Source organism: Trachinotus anak, unplaced genomic scaffold (genome assembly GCF_046630095.1).
Source record: "Trachinotus anak isolate AG129_WGS33_773 ecotype Australia unplaced genomic scaffold, CSIRO_AGI_Tana_v1 ptg000003l, whole genome shotgun sequence".
NCBI classification, from domain to species: Eukaryota; Metazoa; Chordata; class Actinopteri; order Carangiformes; family Carangidae; genus Trachinotus; species Trachinotus anak.
The window spans coordinates 2,448,135-2,466,746 of NW_027273854.1; the positions used below are offsets into that span (position 1 = coordinate 2,448,135).

Here is an 18,612-nt window from a genome sequence, read left to right on the forward strand (position 1 = left end):
CATCACCAGATGATGAGAGTGGGTCATCAGCTGCAGACGGGCAGGTGTGGCCGGCGGGGAGACGTTCCGACCGGAGCCGCGATCCAGGGGAGCTCACCGGGGCGAAAACTGCGTCTACCGCGGATCTGTCAACATGACCCGCCAACCGAGCTCCAAGGACACAAAACGACCGCAGTACGTTTTTATAAACAGGCTCGTTTAAAAGTTTCTTCGGGGGGAGAAGTTTTCTGACGTCTTGAGTGTGGGTGCAAGTCAGCGGCAGGCAGGCCGGGGTCGGGCCCGGAGACCGTCACTCCAGACTGTGTGAGAAATCTGGAAGTTTTTTACGTTTTCTTGCTTATCGACATCCACACACTCCATAAACAAACAAACACTAGTGTCTTTATGAGTTGTTCAGGCTTCTTTGTTTCTCCGGTTGAAGAAGTGAGCGCTTAACGCGAAGAAAATCGTATTTAATTTGCTGTTTTCTCTTGTGGATCACCTCCTGCGGAAAATGTCCGGGCAGTCGACTCTTACATGGCCGTTGAAATAAACTGTGATTTAACGAGTGAGTATGAAGTTATTTAATGTATGCCGAATTGAAGTGCGCCTTTTAAGACGTTATTCTCTTGTCTTCGCGGGGAACACAGGCTAACATGTGACCTCATTTAATTGCATTTCTTAAAAGTAGGAGATTATGGAGGGCTGTTTGGCTCAACGTTCCCTCAGACGTATCGGACAAGGGGGGCTGTTGGTCGGTATCTCATGTGAGCCTCCTCGCTTCAGTGGCTTAACTGTAACCAGGTTCATAAAACACAGGTTCATTACCGCTGTTCCTCTACAATTACAGTTTCATTTTCGTGGCGACCTCCCGTTGTCCCGGTGGAGCTGCCACTGTCCTGCCGCTGACCTGTCCTGACTGATGGAATTTTACGCCAAACTGCGTTCAAAATCTTTGCAATAATCATCTTGACTTTCGGCAAGTGTTCGTATCTCTTACTAAATGACTCAAGACTTTTTTCCTGACACAAAGCGGGTATCGAACCTTGATTCGTCGTTTATTGACCGCGTGCTAATTTCTGTGTTTATTTACTGCACGTCACACAGCTGTCCTCAGCTCCGGGCCACCGGCGAAAACTGACTCAAATTACATGTTTTTATCCAAACAAACGCGGACAGGGGGGGGTGCGTGGAAGCCGAATTGAAGGATGTGTACTGGAAGACTCAACAAGAGCTGTAATTGTGTTGGACAATGTGTTTACCTCTGCTGATATGCAAAGAATCATTAATGCATCGTTTTTAAGCGGGGATTCCCGGCCTGCAAAAGACCCTTACTGGGACTAGATTTGCTCGCACTAGCAAAGTCCCATTAAACACTTTGAAAGGCAGCCTTTCCTGTTTTCATGGAAAATTTCCCAGCGTTAGCTAGCCTAGCCCTACTTCCCTAATTTATCTTAGCTTCAGACTGACAGTCAGGGAGCTTGTGTTGTTGCCTCCTAGCTTATCCAGCTAAGTTATAGGATGGGGGTGGATAAAGCAGGATGAGGAAGTTATATTTAGTGACTCAGCTGTTGTTTGAAGAACAGGGAGGGAGGCAAGGAGAGGCACACTCTGCAAACAGCAATCAAAAATGAACTGTGGTGAACTGCTTGATTGATGTAATTTGGTCTAACATCATATTACCTTTTCCTCTTTTCTTGTTTAGCACCTTTTAAACCTGGGCTGAAGAAGTGAGAAGTGAGACCATTGTCTTATAATGAAACAGGGAATGGTTGACTTTTTACCCGACCACCAGAGGAACTGAAGTGAAATTAAGGGATCAACTGAAAGGAACCTCAGCAGATGTAACCACTACTGAACCTTGTGAAAAGAGGAACATCTTAGTTTCTCACTTATTCTAAATAAGGGATGGAGCTAATGGATGAGCATTGGGGGAGTTCAGAGCAATAACTGGCAATAACTGGATTTACCATCAGTTGTGAAGTCACCCGTCCATTTGGCTGTCAGAGCAACAACCACAAAATGTCACCCCTCTATCACGGAGCCTGAGAGTGACTGTCAGTGTTTAAAAGTGTAGACCTCTGTGAAGACGTTACATTACATGTGGGACTGCATCCAAAGGGGACGGGAGGGAGCGTCCACGCTGCACTGAAAGAACCGTGGATATCAAACTCAATGAGTCGTCACAAGTTGGAAATTCCCCGAAGGAGTTTCATTGGGTGGAACTGGAACTAAGGTGGAACCACGCGGACTGTCGTAGCCGTTAAGCATGAATCATAAATGCACAGCTCTCAAGAAATGTTTCATACTCTGCTGGCTGCTGTGGTTTCACTTTGAAACCAGAGAGAATGATGTGAATGTTTGAACTAAAACTTTAAGGATAAATCAGAACTAAAAAGTGGAGAAATTCAACTGGAAATGTTCTCTTATCGGCAGGGGAGTGCCTGTGATTTTCGGACAACTTCTAGTGCTACTTTGAGCTTGTAGCATCGGGAGGTGGAACAAACACACAACACTGGGAAGAGAAGGGAAATCACCTCCTCCTATGAAACTGATTTTACTTGGAAATACAGTACGAGGCCATCCAGATGGCGGGGAAAGACTACAATCATCTCTTTAAACTGCTCATCATTGGAGACTCCAGTTAGTGCATTTTGAGTTTTTAACAAAGCATGTTGTCTATGCGGTCCTAGAGGAGACAAATAGCATTAATACGATAAACAATACGGGTCAGTGGATCCCATAGTTTTTGTGTCAACTTTTAGAAGCCCAAAAATTACCCTCTACACCACTACACCTTTTTATCAGCTGGGAAACGAGTAACAAAAGGAGCCAAGTAGATTTTCATTGAAATAACATTATCAAGAAGATGAACTGCACAATACTTGTAAAACATGGTCCTTATTAGCTGCTAGTGTTCAAATAAAAAAGCTTTCAGAGGCAAAACACACAACAGACACACAACTTGTTATAGCAGGAAGGCAACAGACGAGATGAATACCATGAACTGAGTTTCAGTATTTGTGCAGTGCAGCAATTAATCATTGGTTTTATCTGTGTTTGATGAGTCTAAATGTCCGATGTGACAATGGTCTATTCAACTTAAGTATTACTCCACACCCCCTCGGTCATGTGTGCCTCTGCAGTACAATGGCTCTGTGCCCCCCACAGTCTGGGAACCACAGGTTTCGTAAGGTTTAAACGAGCAGGAGTGTAGAGAATGTGTGTTCTGAGGATTCCTCAGCAAATTACCCACAACCGCAGTGTCGCCATAATGGTCTGTGTCAGAAACTGTGACCTTCATCTCCCTCTGCTTCTGTTGACCTGACCTGGACATGAAAAAATGCTGCATCCAGGTATCACATTCTCAAAGTCTCTACTTCAAAGGCTGAATAACAACAAGTATTATTTATATGTATCAGGGGTCAAAAGAAGCTCATTAGAGTGAAGGTCACAAGTTCTGACACAGAAAACCATCAACTGGTTCATGGCATAGACTGCAAATAAAGATGGACGCTCAGAGTGAGCTGCTCCACTGTCACCATCTTGGCAGTGACTGACTCCGCCCCTAACTCCCAGCTAATCCAAAAATGGGCAAAGAGGTGGGGCATGTGTGGAGCTGAGACTTTGGTTAATGTCTGATTGTGACGAGCATAAACTCCCCCACCTGTCACTCAAAGAGGCCACGCCCTCAATTCTCCATCACTTTAGTCCTTAGTAAAAATGTAAACAGGTGAGTTCTATAAAATTCAGCCCGTACAGTCGTCACGAAGGAGGAAATTCGTTTCTGTACCAGGCTGTAGACGTGTTTATTTGTGCTGTAAAGTTGGACACTTGAACACGGAGTCTGTGGGGACGGACTCACTGCTGGAGCCAGACTCTGGTGGTCGTTAGAGGAGCTGCAGCTCGCAGCCCCTCAGTGTTTGGTTGTTAGTGAAGCTTCAGACTTGCTTCAAAGTGGTTCAGACATCACATGGAAGATTGAAACAAGCCTCAGAGATCCGGCAGAATCACTGCTGCTGCGTTTTTATTTTACCGGTTCCTGTTTTCTCACTGACACAGATCAAAGGTTGTCATTGAATTCTCGTCGTTTCAGTGTAAGAAGTCACAGAACTTCTGTTTATTAGGAGACGTTGATGTTTTTCCACTTGTTCTTATGTGAGTTGGATATTAAAGCTGATTCTGTGACATTATGAAGGTGACTGGGGACATTAAAAAAAAAAATCTGTTTTTAGACCCGCTGGAGGAAACGCTGAGTCACCGTACCTCACCTTCCTCCCAGCAGGAAATTATTTTTGTACAGTGATTAGATTTCATTGTATCACTGCTGTCCGCTGCGGAGCTTAGTTTCGCTTTTCAGCACTTTCTCCAGTCCAGCAAACCGAACACCACACACGTTGTAAAAGCAGTAATCAGTGGTGTGGGTGAAACCTCAGTGGCCTGTGAGGAGATGCTTTCAGGAAGATTTGTCCCTTTTTATTCTGCAAATTTACACCTCAGACACATTTTGAAAGATTTCCAATTCAGAGCTGGCTCTCCGTTCATGCCTTTGTTTTACAGTTGACTTGTAAAGGATTCAAGGTGGACTCCCGGTGATATTATCACCAGGGTTTTATATTCCTTTAGTGGAACAATCCTTTGAAAAGCATTTCCTGTAATGTTTCCAAACGATTCCCGGTTTCATGGAGGGAGGAGGTCCTCATTGGAACATAAACACAGCTATCTACGTCTGTTTGAGTTTTGTATGAGGACATATTCTGAATGTTGACAGGTTTTTGTGGCGTTAGTGGACAGACAGTCAACTGTTCTGGTGTCTGTGATCGGGCTGTTTAAACAAACCAAAATGCTTTGACTGGTCCGGCAGGCTGTTGGTGATATTTGTCGCTTCTTGGACTCCGTAGTGGTGAGGAACAAATCCTCAGTATTGTGATAAATGATAATGACATGTATTCTTTGCCAGTGTATGTTAAAGTAAGGGGACATTTTCCACATCAGATATTACACTTCATTTCTTAGAGAGACTGTTTTTTAATTGAGCTTAAAATATTGTGAGTGATTATGTGACCTCCCATTCTGCTGCTGCTTCATTCTGGTTCGTCAAATCTCTTTCTAACAAGTTGCCACTGGTTCTTTCAGGGCAGTTTTCAGCAGGTTATTTAGAGATGTGATCCTCAGGTTTTATGAATTCAACCTGCCCTTATTTCTTACTTGGTTTAACCTTTGCCCACATATTTGGGTTATGACATTACTGGAAGGAGGCTGTCAGTGTGGATGGGATGGTCTCGTCATTCTGAGAGTAAACTATACACATAACTGGTTTGTCTGTTTTTTTTAAGTGGGTCAATTGTTAATCCTGTCCCTCTGGTCTCTGTTTCTCTCTCAGATGTGGGGAAGAGCAGCCTCCTGCTCCGCTTCGCAGACAATTCCTTCTCTGGTGAGTTACCATAACTGTGTGTAAGTCACATGAAAGTAATACCAGGGCTCATATTTATCAACCTCGCGTGTTCAGAAACCAGAGATGCGAAAGCATTTTATCACGACGAGTCATCTTATCTCCAGGGTTTATCAGAGCTGTTCGAACCTGTCGCGAGCTCCAGAGGAGGCAGATTTTTGGATGAACATGTTGGGGGATGGGTGGACATAGAATATGGAACTCTTTATTTATAATGACAACAAGCTTCTTCAAAGATATTGATTGTATTAAAGGTCCCATATTTTACACTTTTCCTTTGTTTTATCTGAAGTGTTGATCTCCATCAGAAGATATATCTGTGGTTTTAAGAACCAAAAACCATCTCAGTGTAGTTTTACATCTCCTCTCTCAGGCTTCTCTCTGGAGCTCTAGTAACAACAGGTCAGTCAGCCAATCAGAAGAGAGGATCTGAGCCTATCTTGTTAAAAAAAAAAAAAAAAAAAAAAAAAAAAAAAAAAAAAAAAAAAAAAAGCATATCTCAGGTAAACACTCAGAGAAATCAAATCCTGCAAGGCTGGATGGTGGGTCCAGGTGGGCGGGGCTTGGGGCGTGGCTGAGTGCAGTGACTGCTTTGTTGTGACATCACAAAGCCACAGAAGTCCTGACGGCTGGTTTTAAGGCTCAGTGTCTGAATACAGGCTGTGTGCATTTCTCTGTGGACTGAGGCTTTGATACTTTCACAGTATTAATATAGAACCTAGACCTGCTTTATAATCACAAACACATGGACTTTATACAACATGGGACCTTTTAAATATCTGACATCTGTTATTTATGTTGTTTGCTTGCTTGTAACTGGCAGTGGCTGACACAGTATTAGTGATTGTGCTAATGCTAACTCTGGCTCTCTGTACTGACAAGGTTTCAGGTTTATGTAGCTCCGCCCCCCATCCCTACAAGTTGACAGGATTGGTTCCTCAGGTTCTCTGACGTGTGGGTCCCTGACTGTCTGAATCAGTTTTTATTGTTCATTGGTTCACTGCAGCTCAAGGTGGAAACACTCAGTCATGGTGTTGACTGATTATTTCACTCATCATATGTCTTCATTTACATAAAACGTCATATGAACATGTTCACAAGGTGAAACACTTGATTTTGATCAGACTCTTTTTCCAAGTTTCACTGGAAAATATAATCAACAGTTTTATCTGTAAAAGTGGAGGATTGTTTACAACCTGTCATTGTTCATGCTGCTGCCCTAACTCCACTTCCTGTCACAAGATGTCATGTTGATTTATTAAAATTGAAAATGGCCAAAACAACAAATTTTAAAGCCCAGGATGAAAGAAAGCAACACAAGCTTTGACGATCTAAACCAAGATGTCGTCCTGTTGTTCTGATGTTAATGTTGGAGCTTGTATCTTCTGTATTTGTCACGGGACAAACACTGATGCATGGAGGTCATGTGCCTCACGTACAGCACAGTGTATGGTGTCTGTGCCATCTGCTGCTCTCTGATGGGTCGCTGCTCTCCTGCAGGCAGCTACATCACCACCATCGGTGTCGACTTCAAGATCCGAACAGTCGACATCGAAGGGGAGCGGGTGAAGCTGCAGATCTGGGACACGGCGGGGCAGGAGAGATTCAGAACCATCACATCAACGTAATCATCTCCAGACCAAAGCTCGTTAAATGTTCAGGAGTTTTCCTCACTTTATTTTAGCTTGGTGGTTTATCACCCATTTCATTCTGCTTCATCTCCTCTTCTCCAGATACTACAGAAACACGCACGGTGTCATTATCGTTTACGACGTGACGAATCCAGAGTCGTTTGTGAATGTTAAGAGGTGGTTAAATGAAATCTCCCAGAACTGTGACAGTGTCTGCAAGATCCTGGGTGAGTCAGCTGTGTTAACGAGAGTTTGAAAGGGTCATAGATTCATGTTATCTGCATGGTGGAGTGTGGTTAAACATTCTCACATTTATAGGTTGGACAGTCAGGGTTGTGAGCTGCTTCAGAAACTTCTTTATGATCCAGGAACAAAGTAAAATTTCTGCATAAAAATGTTCCTGGAAATGTTCAAAGTGTGAGATTCTGTAGAAAAACATCAGGAAGTTCACTTAGTTTATCATCATAAAAGAAACGTGTGACTCTTAATGAGTTGTTAACACTTTTTGGAGCTGAGGTCAAAGCAGCAGCTCAGTCAGGTTGTGGCTACACAGTAAATGCATGTTACTCAGATAAATTCATTGTTGGTTTTTGTCTGTTTATTCAATTTGACTAAAATAATAAATGTTGAAATTGTGCCAGCCCTTAAAACAAACAGTTCTTCAACCTCTCCCAGTTTTCACATTGGAGAGGTAGATTAGTGCCGAGATAAAGTTCCTGCTCTTTCTCAGTGGGAAACAAGAATGACGACCCTGCCAGGAAACAGGTGGATACCCAGGATGCTGTGCGTTTTGGGGAGTCGGTGGGTGTTCGGGTCTTTGAGACCAGCGCCAAGGAGAACATAAACGTAGAAGAGGTAACTTCAGGACGTCCTGTGTGCAGTGGCTTCGTTTATATAACAGTATTTACACTGATTATAACAATATTTGCACTGATGTCTTTATTAAGATTTTTTTCTGTTAAAATTAACTTAAAGCTGAGGTTGAAGTTCACACATCTACTTGTGTCAAGCAGGGCAATGTTATTGATGCATGTGTATGTTAAACTATGAACTCATGTTTTCTCCATATACATTTTTAAGGACACAAACATCAGGTGTGTGAAGAACAGTTTCATAAAGCTGTGAAGGTTCAGTGTGTTTGCTCCTCTGTTCAGATGTTCATGGCCTTCACCCGCATGGTGCTCCGGGCCAAGAAGCAGAGCCAGAACAGAGCCGAGAGGGAGCGAGAGCGGGAGAAGGACACGGTCAACATCAACGCCCAGAGAGACCGAGACCGCAGGAAGAGAGGGAAGAAATGCTGCTGAGACGCAGGCGGACACCAAGGCCACTTACCGCTCATCGCTTAAGACAAACAGCAGAGAAGATTGAGAAAACTGTGCCTTAGGAGATAAGTGTTATGTGTTTCAAACTGTGCGGTTCACTCTTTGCGAAGCCAAGTTGCAACACAACAGTCCACAGGTTGTTAAAGTAACTGAGGCTGAGAGATTCAGTCTGTCAGCACTGACAACATGTAGCAGCCTGGAGGTTACATGAGTCAAAGGACCATTCTGTTCTTTTTTTAAGTTTTTTTCAGCCCATGTCTTACAAGTCAAAGCATGCTGTAGTGTTTTAGATTTTTGATCTGTTTATTAGGAAGCCTGAGGATGGAGGAGTTCACTGGTTAAAATGTCTTCTGCATGTAATGATTATTTTTATAATCTATTCATCTGGTGACTGTTTGGTAAATAACCTGACAGGAAATAGTAAAAAGGGCCAATTACAATTTCCTGATGACCAATCAAATAGCTTATTTTTCTTGACTGACAGTCCCAGCCAGAACGATGTTCAGTCCACTGTTAAGAACGCAACTGAAACAGTCAGAGCAGCCATGTTGTACCAGGTTTCACGTCTCTGGGAGCTGATTTTCATATTGTGGTGATAAAAGTGGATAAAATTCACTGATAAATCAAAAACACTACAATCTGCTTTGAAGTGTGTTGGTGAGAGGTCAAGTGTATCTAACTGTGGTAAAATAGCTAACACATACAACAACACTGATATGGTCCTTTAACTTTGCTCTGGTGAACCACTGGTATGTGCCGACATTTTTTCTTTTTCTTTATACAGAACAAGTGTTTTACCACTGAAAGGGAACTGGTGGCAGTTGTTACTAAATCGTAACCTTGACATGCTAACAGTGTGACGAGTGCAGTCCAGTGTATGTATGCCTTAATTCACTCGAATGAGGCCAGTAATCTACGACTACAGTATGTGTAACCTCGAGACAAATAAGAGCCCAAAATGTTTGAGTCGTTAGTATGTTGTTGTTGTTTTTTTTTAAATGTAAATCTGTTGCCTAGCAAATCCAAATCCAAATAAAGCAATAAATCCAGACTGTGCATCAAAAAACATTTCCTCCTACAGAGCAGTGCTTCAGCTGGAACAATAATTCATGTAAAATTCAATTTTCCTGAAATGATGAACCATCTGTTACTAAAAAAAATTGTCTTAAGGTTGGAAAAATATTTTTCCCCAACTGAATTCCTGTGTTGTAAATACAGTATGTCTGTACGACACTGATGCACTGAGTGAGCTGCTGGAATTTACAATGGTTGTGTTGGTTTGAACAGTGACTTCTTGTACACGAGTTTCGGTCCAGCAGAGGGAACACATTGTACTAACTTGAGCTCCAATTACTAGAAAATCATCCTGATCACTCAGACATCTCATGAAAGTTAACGAATGAGCTGTTGATGGGAAACTGGAAACTGATAACTAAATGTCTGTTATGGTACAAAACCCTGAATTTGTTACAGCAACTAAACAAGGCTTAGCTGTTGAGTGTAGAAATACTCAATCACAGATAGAAGTTCTGCAGTGACAGTGGTGCTTCAGTAAAAGGATGGGATTATTGTTTTAATATAAAAATCTTAATTTGAAAAGCAACTAGTAACTCAAATTGTCAGATATAATAAAATTTCCCTCTGAAATGCAGTCGTACAGAAGATGCATTAAATGGAAATACTTGAGTAGTGTACAAGTACCTCAAATTCATTTGAGTTCAGCATGTGTAAATGTACTTCGTTACGTTCCACTGCTGAACTCAAGTAACCTGGTATAAATCTGCCTGCAGCCCATCATCGACAGGGCTGAGCAGGGTCCTGCACAGTGCAGGGCTGTAACGTGGACGCTTCAACTGACTGCTGCAGGAAAAAGCAGCATAATGACGCCAAAACTCTGCAGCTGGAAACTTGTCACACGGTGTCTGTGCAGCTCAGATGCAGCAGAGATGATGATGATGAAAACAGTTCAAACACACATGAGACTTTAAAGAGCTTTTATAATTATACTTCAGTGTTTAACACCAATAACATGCACAACTTGATTTCCAGCTGCAGCTTTAACACTGTCCACAGACGCTGAAGAGGGTGGAAGTGCTTTTATTTTGAAAAACAAACCTTTCAGAGGAATAGCCTTCATAAAACGATGCTGCATTCCAATCACAGGAAAATCCAGTTCTACAGGCTGTTGGATTAACCTGAAACTGACCCATACTTACCTGTGGGTGATGTCAGAGTTAATCTGACTGAAAGTTTTTTCAGAGAGTTTTTTCACCCAGAGGCTGAGGAGAACAGTATTTTCATATTTCCCACAGCACATGAATGCAGCGTCACAGTTGCCCTCCTCCTCCTCCTCCTCCCTCATCAGTTGGATTTGGGGAGTCTGTAGACGCCTGCAGAGGCCATCAGCTGATGCTCCCTCACCTTCCTCTGCAGGAAGGCCTCCAGCTCGTTGACGTCCATCTCCGTAACAACGGGTCCCGTGGCGACGAACATCCGGAGCATGGAGTGGATTCGGTCCAGTGTCATGCTGTCCAGGTTGGTCAGCATGGCCTGGATGTAGGCCCAGAACAGCTGCAGAGACACAGACTCATTGTTTTCAGAGGCTTCTTGGCGTGCAGTCACTTTTCACTCTGTTAACTGTTGTTGTGTGTTTGAGTGTGTGTGTGTACGCACCTGCAGCTTCTCCTCCCTCTGCTCGGACTGGGTGGTGGTTTTGGAGTCTCTCTCCTCGTCGCTGTCGATCAGCATCACTCCTCTCTCCATCTTCTCTTTGGATGAACCCGTCTCCACCACGTAGTAGCGCCCGCCCGTCTCCTCCCTCAGCACGCCGTGCTGCTGCCACAGGGCGAGCTTCCTGTGCACCAGCTCCTTCGGGGCGCCCAGCTTCACGCTCAGCTCCTCCAGCGTCCAAGAACCTGACGGACACCAAACATTTTCATTTCATCTTTTTCTTTCTGGCGACACAGAGGAGTGAGTGATAACAACAAGGTTAAAGGTCAACACCTGGAAAACCTGACTGTCTTTTCTAACTGCAACAAAACATAAGCACCAGTAACTTGTATGTATTCAGGAGGAGGAATCACACTCAGCCACAAGATGAACTCTGGTGAACTTTTGAAGCAACTTTATGAGAAGTGAAATTTGACGGTAACTGATGATGATACTGTTGATCTTTTAAGTTCAATTTCCTGACACAAGATTTAGTAAAAACCATATGAAAGATGTGAATGAAGAAGTTTTACTGTGAAAAACCAGTGTGGAGTTGGATGGGCACATGAGCACAAATCAAGCTCAAGATTCAATTAGAAATTTAAATCAACACTCAACACTCTTGTTAAGATGGAAAATACGAGGATTTCCCAGAATGCTCAGCAGCATCTCAACAATAATCCTGTTGGAAATGAAAGACTGTACTTTTGTCCTGGAAGTGCAGGATGATGGCGGCCTGGATGGGAGAGACGGTGAGGTTGGTGAGGGTCCGGTCCTCCAGTTCCACGTCCAGAGTGACTGAACCCAGGTGAGGCTTCCAGCTCAGCGTCCTCATGGCCTGAGACACAGACGACAGGCTGATGTTACAGAGTGAAGATCGTCAGACGGTAAATCTGCTGCTGCTGATGCTTGTGTTTCCGCTCACACACAGAATCAGTGATGTCACAGCGTTTTTGATGGAACACTTCTGACTGAAATGTGGCCAAAAATATAAAACTCCTGCTAAAAACTGCATATCCATGTGAAAATAAAATACTGAAAGCAACAAACAAAGGTTAACTAAAGTCTGCAGCGTCTGATTTATAGTTCACCACCAAAAACACACAAAACCACCACTGGTACAAGCAGGAAGCAGCAGGTGAACTCCACCTTGAGTTTCTCGTAGCGGTGTGTGTAGGCCTCCATGGCCTGGCAGACGAGCGGAGGCAGCTCCAGCTTCTCCTCCTTCAGCGTCGGCCAGAACTCGGATGACAGGATGATGGCCGACAGGGACAGGGGGGGCTGCTCCTCCTCGCTCAGCCTCGACTCCTCCTCACGGATGTTGCTGTTGATCCTGCGAGAGTCCGCCATGTCCTGGACGAGAGGGACGAGAGACATTGTGTTTCACTTTTATTTAAAGGTCCCATGTTTTACAGTTTTCCTGTGTTTTATCTGAAGTGTTGATCTCCATCAGAAGATATATTTGTGGTTTTAAGAACCAAAAACCATCTCAGTGTAGTTTTACATCTCCTCTCTCAGGCTTCTCTCTGGAGCTCTAGTAACAACAGGTCAGTCAGCCAATCAGAGGAGAGGATCTGAGCCTCTGACATCACAAAGTTCCAGAAGTCCTGACGGCTGGTTTTAAGGCTCAGTTTCTGAATACAGGCTGTGTGCATTTCTCTGTGGACTGAGACTTTGATACTTTCACAGTATTAATATAGAACCTAGACCTGCTTTATAATCACAAACACATGGACATCTACCTTTAGACTGTGTGGAGATTTAAACATATCTAATACACAGTGTTACTGTAATAAATATTATGATTTATAAATATGTCTCAACTGCAAATTCAACTTGAATTAAGAAAATTTAACACCCTTGTAGAAACAGGAATTATTTCCTGTCTCTATCCACAGGTGGAAATTATAGATTTAGAATTTAAAACCATTGTATTTTCCTAGTAAACAGTAGTGAAAGTCAGTTTTATTTCTATAGACTGTGATAAAAGTAAAATTCTCCACTTAAACCCCGAAGATGCAAAGAGATGAAAAACAAACTGAATATGTGAGTCAGTGTTATCGGATCGGTGATGAGGGTTTTACAGCCTGTGGGACAGTTTGACTAACACGTCGTGTCGGTGTTTACCTTCAACATGACCTCACAGTAATGCATGTGAGACTCTCCGAACCTGAGCTTCAGCAGCTCCACGTTACGAATCTCCCTACAGACAGACCACAGAAGACAAAACACTCAAAATAATCAATGGCTTCATGTTTCACCCTTGTTTATAAAAAATGTTTTTCCCATTAGTCCAGTGAGTTGAACGGCTCCATAACCTACAGGTCAAGTTTCAGACTCATTCACATCAACATCGAAGTTGTGATCACAGGTTTGCAGAGGACGCGTGTCTGTGCAGACGTACCTGGCGGTGTTGTAGTTGACTTGGTGCAGCAGTCTGTCCCCCAGCACGGCTCTGTACTCGTCTATGAAGATGTCCTTGCTGCCGTAGATACTGACCAGGAGGCTGATGATGTCTGACGATCGACGCTTTGAGCCCATTTTATCTGACAAATGTTCAGAGGAGACACATCAGAGTGTGAGTGAGGTTCAGATAAATGAACGCCACCATGTATTAACACATGATGCATTCGCTGACCTGGCACGGCGTCGGTGGGGTCTGGAGTCCAGTCCTCTGGGTGGGTGCCTTCTTCATCGCTGTCCTGCATCTCCAGAGTCACGGGGTCACCTCGGGACAGCTCGGAGGCCAGGTCGGTGCAGCCCTCAGCGTCTCCGGTGAGACCGGCGACAATCTGCCTCACCGTGTCCTCCCGCGTCCTGAAACGCACCAGAGAGGCTTAATGATCCGTTTTTGTGTTTTAGTTCAATTTTTTTGCTTCATTAATAGTTTGTTTTCTGCAAATTCGGATTTTTATGCCTCTGCACCAGCAACAGGTGGAGGCCTTATGTTTTTGTCTGTGCTGATCTCGTGAACATGATGTCACATTCAGTGCAAACACTCATCTGGACGCCACCAACGATTTCACTTCATAATGAGCAAGATTATACAAACTCAAAACTGTAACATGCCACTGTGATTATAATCTATTCTTCTGTTCAAACTAAGATTTAAAAAAAAACCTACATGCGACTCACCTGAGGTATTTGCGGATGGGCTGGCAGGCGACCTGCAGGATGACCATGGAGGGGTCGAGCTCTCTGAGGGCCTTGATGGCCGAGATGTAAACAGTCAGGATATCAGATGTGTGAACGCCTGAGGACGGACGGCGCAGCAGAGACAGAGACTCAGTATAACAGGTGTCTTCAGAACCGTCTCATTCCCGTGTTGCATCTTGTTCATTGAACAGGTTCAGAAACAGACACAGGTTCACGCTTCACTAACACTGACCTGGATGCAGAAGGCGACTCTCAAAGGCAGATTTCAATGAGGTGAGAAGCTGCTGTCTCTGATTGGTTCTTTCCAGACAAAACTTCAGATCCTCAATGGCAGCTTTGGATTCTGGGAAATCTGATAGAAAGGAAACATGGAAATAAACATAAGAAAGAAATCCCACAACTCTGAGTGTGTGCATGTAAATGTTTAAGTTCATAACAGCAACAGAAAGAAACTGTCAACGTGCAGATTTTAACCTTTAAAAAGTGACACTGACATCTCAGGAAATCTCTGATTTCATAGAGATTAATTACGTTCCTCAGTGTCCATGATGGAGATAAATCCACAACAAATGTAGCCTAGCTTAGCATATTAAGACTTGGAGCAGGTAGAAACCCTCAGCCTGAAAATATACACCTTCAAAAACTGACTGAGTTAAAAAAAGAATCAGGTTTGTGCAAAAAAGATCTTTTATAACTAAACGAAAAAGCTCTTTTACCTTTCCAGTCATTCTGATTAAAACATGACTGGTTGACTTTAAAAACATGCACGGACACAACCAGCAAAACCAGTAACATCTGCTGTTTCTCCCCCACCTCTGATGATGCTGAAGAGCTCTTCGATCCTCATGTTGACGTAGATCCTGCAGAAGAACTGGTGCATGTGGCATCTCCACTGCTTCAGGGCGGAGCTGGCGGGCTGGCCGGCCTGGAAACTGGGAGCAATGGGTGTATTGGGCACGTTGGGCACGCTGGGCACGCTGGGCACGCTGGGAACGCTGGGAACGCTGGGAACGCTGGGAGCAGGCACTGGACAGTCTGCGTCTGCCTCACTTGCAAACACTTTGCTCAGCCAGCCCAGCACCAGCTCCAGCCACTGCTCACACAAAAACAAACAAACACCCATTAGCTACCGGCTAACGGCTAACGAGGGGCTCGTGCTCACTAGCGTGAACTGATGGTGTTGTTTTACCTCCTGGAACTCCAGCAGGAAGGAGCACTCGTACTCGCCCCTGCAGTGCTGCTCCATTCGCTGCTCGATGAGCTTGTGGAGGATGGAGGTGACGGCCTCGGAGCTGACCCACTCCAGCAGCTGGAGCCTGGACCTACAACCACGTAAAAAAATTATAATCAACCATTCATTAAAACATAAACATGAGATGTACGTCCAATACCCTCTGGTGGCCATTTTCAGATATAGTTTTAATTTTAACGCTTGTTTAGTTGAATTTAAAACTCTGTGTTCTGTGAGGGAAACATCTGTTTCTTTAGCTGCTACATGCTGCACCGTGTTCGCAGCTGCTCTCTGACTGTGTCTGTCTGCTGAGGAGGCAGAGGACAGAAGCTTCATCACTGTCGCCTGCTGCTGCTGGAAACTCTGAAACGCTGTAAAACTAAAACTGAAACAGGATAAAAAGCTGAAGCAAACTGCAGAGTTAGAGGTTGTTCTATGAGGGTTTGTACAACATTTCACAACATTTTACAGAATAAAACTATTGATTAGTGCAGCAGAGGATGTTGACAAAAGAAAAACAGTATTATATTATAAACATAAGATAAGCTGTGAATTTGAGAAATAACTTCAGGGTGTGTGGAAATGGTCGGCTGTCCCTCTTCCTGAGTCCACTCACAGGATGTGGCTGAGCTCCTGTAGTTGTTCCAGAGCCTCCTGACACCAGCACTGCTGTGCTGGGACCCCACAGCCCCGACAGACCCCTCCCTCGGGGCCGTCAGGGGCCTCGGCCCCGTCCTCAGCCTCCCCCTCCTGGTTCATATACACAGAGAAGGTCCTGCTGTAAAACTCTAGCACTCGCTCCTGGAGAACAGGGGAAGGGGAGAAGAGGAGGAGGGCCCTGATGATGGTGAAGGCTCGCTCCTGGAGGCCCCTGGGCCCCGGGCCACGGAGACCACCGTGGCCCTCATCCTGCCACATTCCCAGCCGCTCCAAACCACCTAGGAGGAGGAAGAGGAGCCGTTTGAAAAGTCTGCTGACATAAACAGAGAAAACCAGTGATCCACTGTGAAACTATCCGGTCACAGTTTTTCTACTTGCCCAGGAAAGGTTCCAGTCGGTCCAGCAGCGTCCGGAAGGCAGCGAGGAGAACCCAGGCCCTGCTTCTCTCCTCCAGCTCGTTCTCTGGCTGTTTGAGTCCGGCCCAGAACTCAGGAACCACAGAGGAGGACAGACGCATCTGCAGAGTCTCCAGCAGCCAGCTGCCCAACAGCTGGCCCAGACCCTGACCACACAGCAGGGCCAGGGAGTCCGAGAGGCTCTGCTCCGTCACCGAGCCGCCAGGAGACACCTGCAAATGGTACAGAGACAGATGGTTCAGGGTAAGTGCAGCCTCGAATCAGTTCGTGTTTCACAAACTGATCTCAACCTTTTTTTAAACCTCCGCCAGTATCTTGGTCTTGGTTTCACCAGAACCTGTTTAACCCCCCCTCTAGTCAAAATGCGTTTTTCGTTGATGCTGGTTTGTGCAAAGACTCAAGTAAACAGCCAGTAGAGCACAGCACAGACAAAATGCACACAACCAGACAGAAAAGGTCTACCAGGAAGACAGAGACAGGTAAATAAGAGAAAGACAGAGGTTCATATGTGCCGAATTAAACCGACTAACCCTCAGTAACTTGGGGATTGTCCTAAGTCACATCTCACTGGGTGTTAACCATTGCTACAAGCAGATAATGTTTAAATCGTAATATATTTGAACGGAATTCGGCAGCATCGGTTCCCTCCATGCTGCCTTCTGGGTCCTCCGGTCCGGGGGTAAACCCCACTCACCAGAGCTGCTGTGACGGTTTCCCAAGCATCAGCGACCCCGTGTTGTTCTGAGGGTCCCGACATTTCTGCCGGGTCCGATTCCATCACACTTTCCTCCATCTTCTCACACTTTCCTCAGGAACAACGACCTGGCTAATGTGAGCGCAACATTCACGCTTCGGGTCGTTTTACCTGTTATAACGTCGCACAGGTCTGTGTACACACGCGCATCATGTCTTAGGTTTGTTCATTAACGTCTAAAAAGAAAACTGCTAATTATAACTGCTCACATTGATTCTCTGTTATGAAAATGAAATAACGTTTGCGTATCGCGGGTTGACTTCTTCTTCGTCGGCGGAGTTTTCTTCTTCTTCTTCTTCTTCCGAGTGGTTTCAGGCAAAGCAGATGCGCAGACGCGCCCCCTTCAGTCAGCAGCGCGCAGGCAGCCTCCTCACTGCGGTAAGAGTTTTATTTTGGAAATTCAAAGGAAGTTTTCACAGGAAGTTTTCACAGGAAGTTTTCACAGGAAGTTTTCACAGGAAGTTTGAGATGGACTTGACAGATGACCCGAGAATCAAGGGGCGTTTGCTGCCCTCCAGCGGCCATAGCGAGGCACTGCAGTGTTTAATATCAGTACAACATTATTAATATAATTATTGTAACGGTCGTTATTTTAATAGTTTTCTAACATTTACTTACCACTGTAACTCTTACAGTTTATATTTCTAATCATGAACATTTCCGATATTTCCAATATTCATGCCCTCTTGTAGCCACCCTAAGCATCAAGCTAGCAACATTAAGTGTAGTACTACTTCCGGTTAACAGTCAAACTAAAATATTTACGATAGTCCACCGGAGTGAATCAGTGCTGGTTATAAATCATAGTGAACGCGCTCAAAATCATGCTTTCTTTGTCTGTATTGATATGACAGTAATAACAATTATAGTAATAAGAATAGATAATGAAAATAAACAACTAAATAAAAATGAAATAACACGGAAGATATTTTACAGAGCGTATATATGGAAAAGTCAAGTTTAAAAATACGAAAATTACCCTCGAAACATTTCAAAAACATGTTTTCTGTTAGAGAGTGTCACTGCAGGTATGTAAACAGTGTGTGTGTGTGTGTGTGTGTGTGTGTGTGTGTGTGTGTGTGTGTGTGTGTTTTAATAGTCGTGAATGTCCCAGTTATTACAACTGGACTCCACAACCGTCAAGCTGGTCACATTAAGTGTAGTAATACTTCCGGTTTGAACATTCAACATAAAACTTTTACAACCGGTGCAGATACGCATTGTGATCATAAGTACTATCTTACAGCTAAAATGTTCCACGTTTATCCCCTGAAAACAGAGCAAACAAGAGGAGAATAAATG

General features: G+C 44.2%; 2 protein-coding genes across 6 annotated transcripts; one reads left to right on the plus strand and one right to left on the minus strand.

Moving 5' to 3' along the window:
• Nucleotides 1–12: 12 nt before the first annotated feature.
• On the plus strand, nucleotides 13–9,435 carry LOC139611125 (ras-related protein Rab-35). 5 transcript variants are annotated; one of them, XM_071465493.1, is made up of 8 exons: nucleotides 15–174; nucleotides 1,685–2,215; nucleotides 2,416–2,622; nucleotides 5,363–5,413; nucleotides 6,932–7,055; nucleotides 7,165–7,289; nucleotides 7,793–7,917; nucleotides 8,217–9,435. In XM_071465493.1, the coding sequence occupies exons 3-8, from the start codon at nucleotides 2,568–2,570 to the stop codon at nucleotides 8,364–8,366; spliced, it is 630 nt and encodes a 209-aa protein (XP_071321594.1). In that variant the 5' UTR covers nucleotides 15–174; nucleotides 1,685–2,215; nucleotides 2,416–2,567; the 3' UTR covers nucleotides 8,367–9,435. The 5 variants fall into 5 exon arrangements, with proteins under 5 accessions (XP_071321584.1, XP_071321594.1, XP_071321604.1 ...); XM_071465483.1 differs by having other exon boundaries at nucleotides 13–174; nucleotides 1,685–2,622; XM_071465503.1 differs by having other exon boundaries at nucleotides 163–303; nucleotides 1,685–2,622.
• Nucleotides 9,436–10,361: 926 nt separating this feature from the next.
• anapc2 (anaphase promoting complex subunit 2) lies at nucleotides 10,362–17,619 on the minus strand. Its single transcript, XM_071465472.1, has 14 exons — nucleotides 17,251–17,619; nucleotides 16,519–16,768; nucleotides 16,097–16,418; nucleotides 15,439–15,571; nucleotides 15,063–15,342; nucleotides 14,482–14,601; nucleotides 14,229–14,346; nucleotides 13,732–13,910; nucleotides 13,498–13,639; nucleotides 13,221–13,296; nucleotides 12,243–12,446; nucleotides 11,799–11,931; nucleotides 11,058–11,299; nucleotides 10,362–10,955 (listed from the first exon to the last, which is right to left on the minus strand). Exons 1-14 carry the CDS (start codon nucleotides 17,347–17,349, stop codon nucleotides 10,746–10,748), a joined length of 2,508 nt encoding a protein of 835 aa, XP_071321573.1. The 5' UTR covers nucleotides 17,350–17,619; the 3' UTR covers nucleotides 10,362–10,745.
• Between the last annotated feature and the right edge of the window lie 993 nt (nucleotides 17,620–18,612).

What these genes read in the sequence shown, in the direction of transcription:
- LOC139611125 (XM_071465483.1), top strand. Translation starts at nt 2,568, where the DNA reads ATGGCGGGGAAAGACTACAATCATCTCTTTAAACTGCTCATCATTGGA. An exon ending in CAGTGTCTGCAAGATCCTGG is followed by an intron (nt 7,290 to 7,792) that starts GTGAGTCAGCTG and finishes GCTCTTTCTCAG; the next exon opens with TGGGAAACAAGAATGACGAC. An exon ending in AGAACATAAACGTAGAAGAG is followed by an intron (nt 7,918 to 8,216) that starts GTAACTTCAGGA and finishes TCCTCTGTTCAG; the next exon opens with ATGTTCATGGCCTTCACCCG.
- anapc2 (XM_071465472.1), bottom strand. Translation starts at nt 17,349, where the DNA reads ATGGAGGAAAGTGTGATGGAATCGGACCCGGCAGAAATGTCGGGACCC. An exon ending in GCTCTTCAGCATCATCAGAG is followed by an intron (nt 14,602 to 15,062) that starts GTGGGGGAGAAA and finishes CCTTTCTATCAG; the next exon opens with ATTTCCCAGAATCCAAAGCT. An exon ending in ACTGTGAGGTCATGTTGAAG is followed by an intron (nt 12,447 to 13,220) that starts GTAAACACCGAC and finishes CCTCTCGTCCAG; the next exon opens with GACATGGCGGACTCTCGCAG.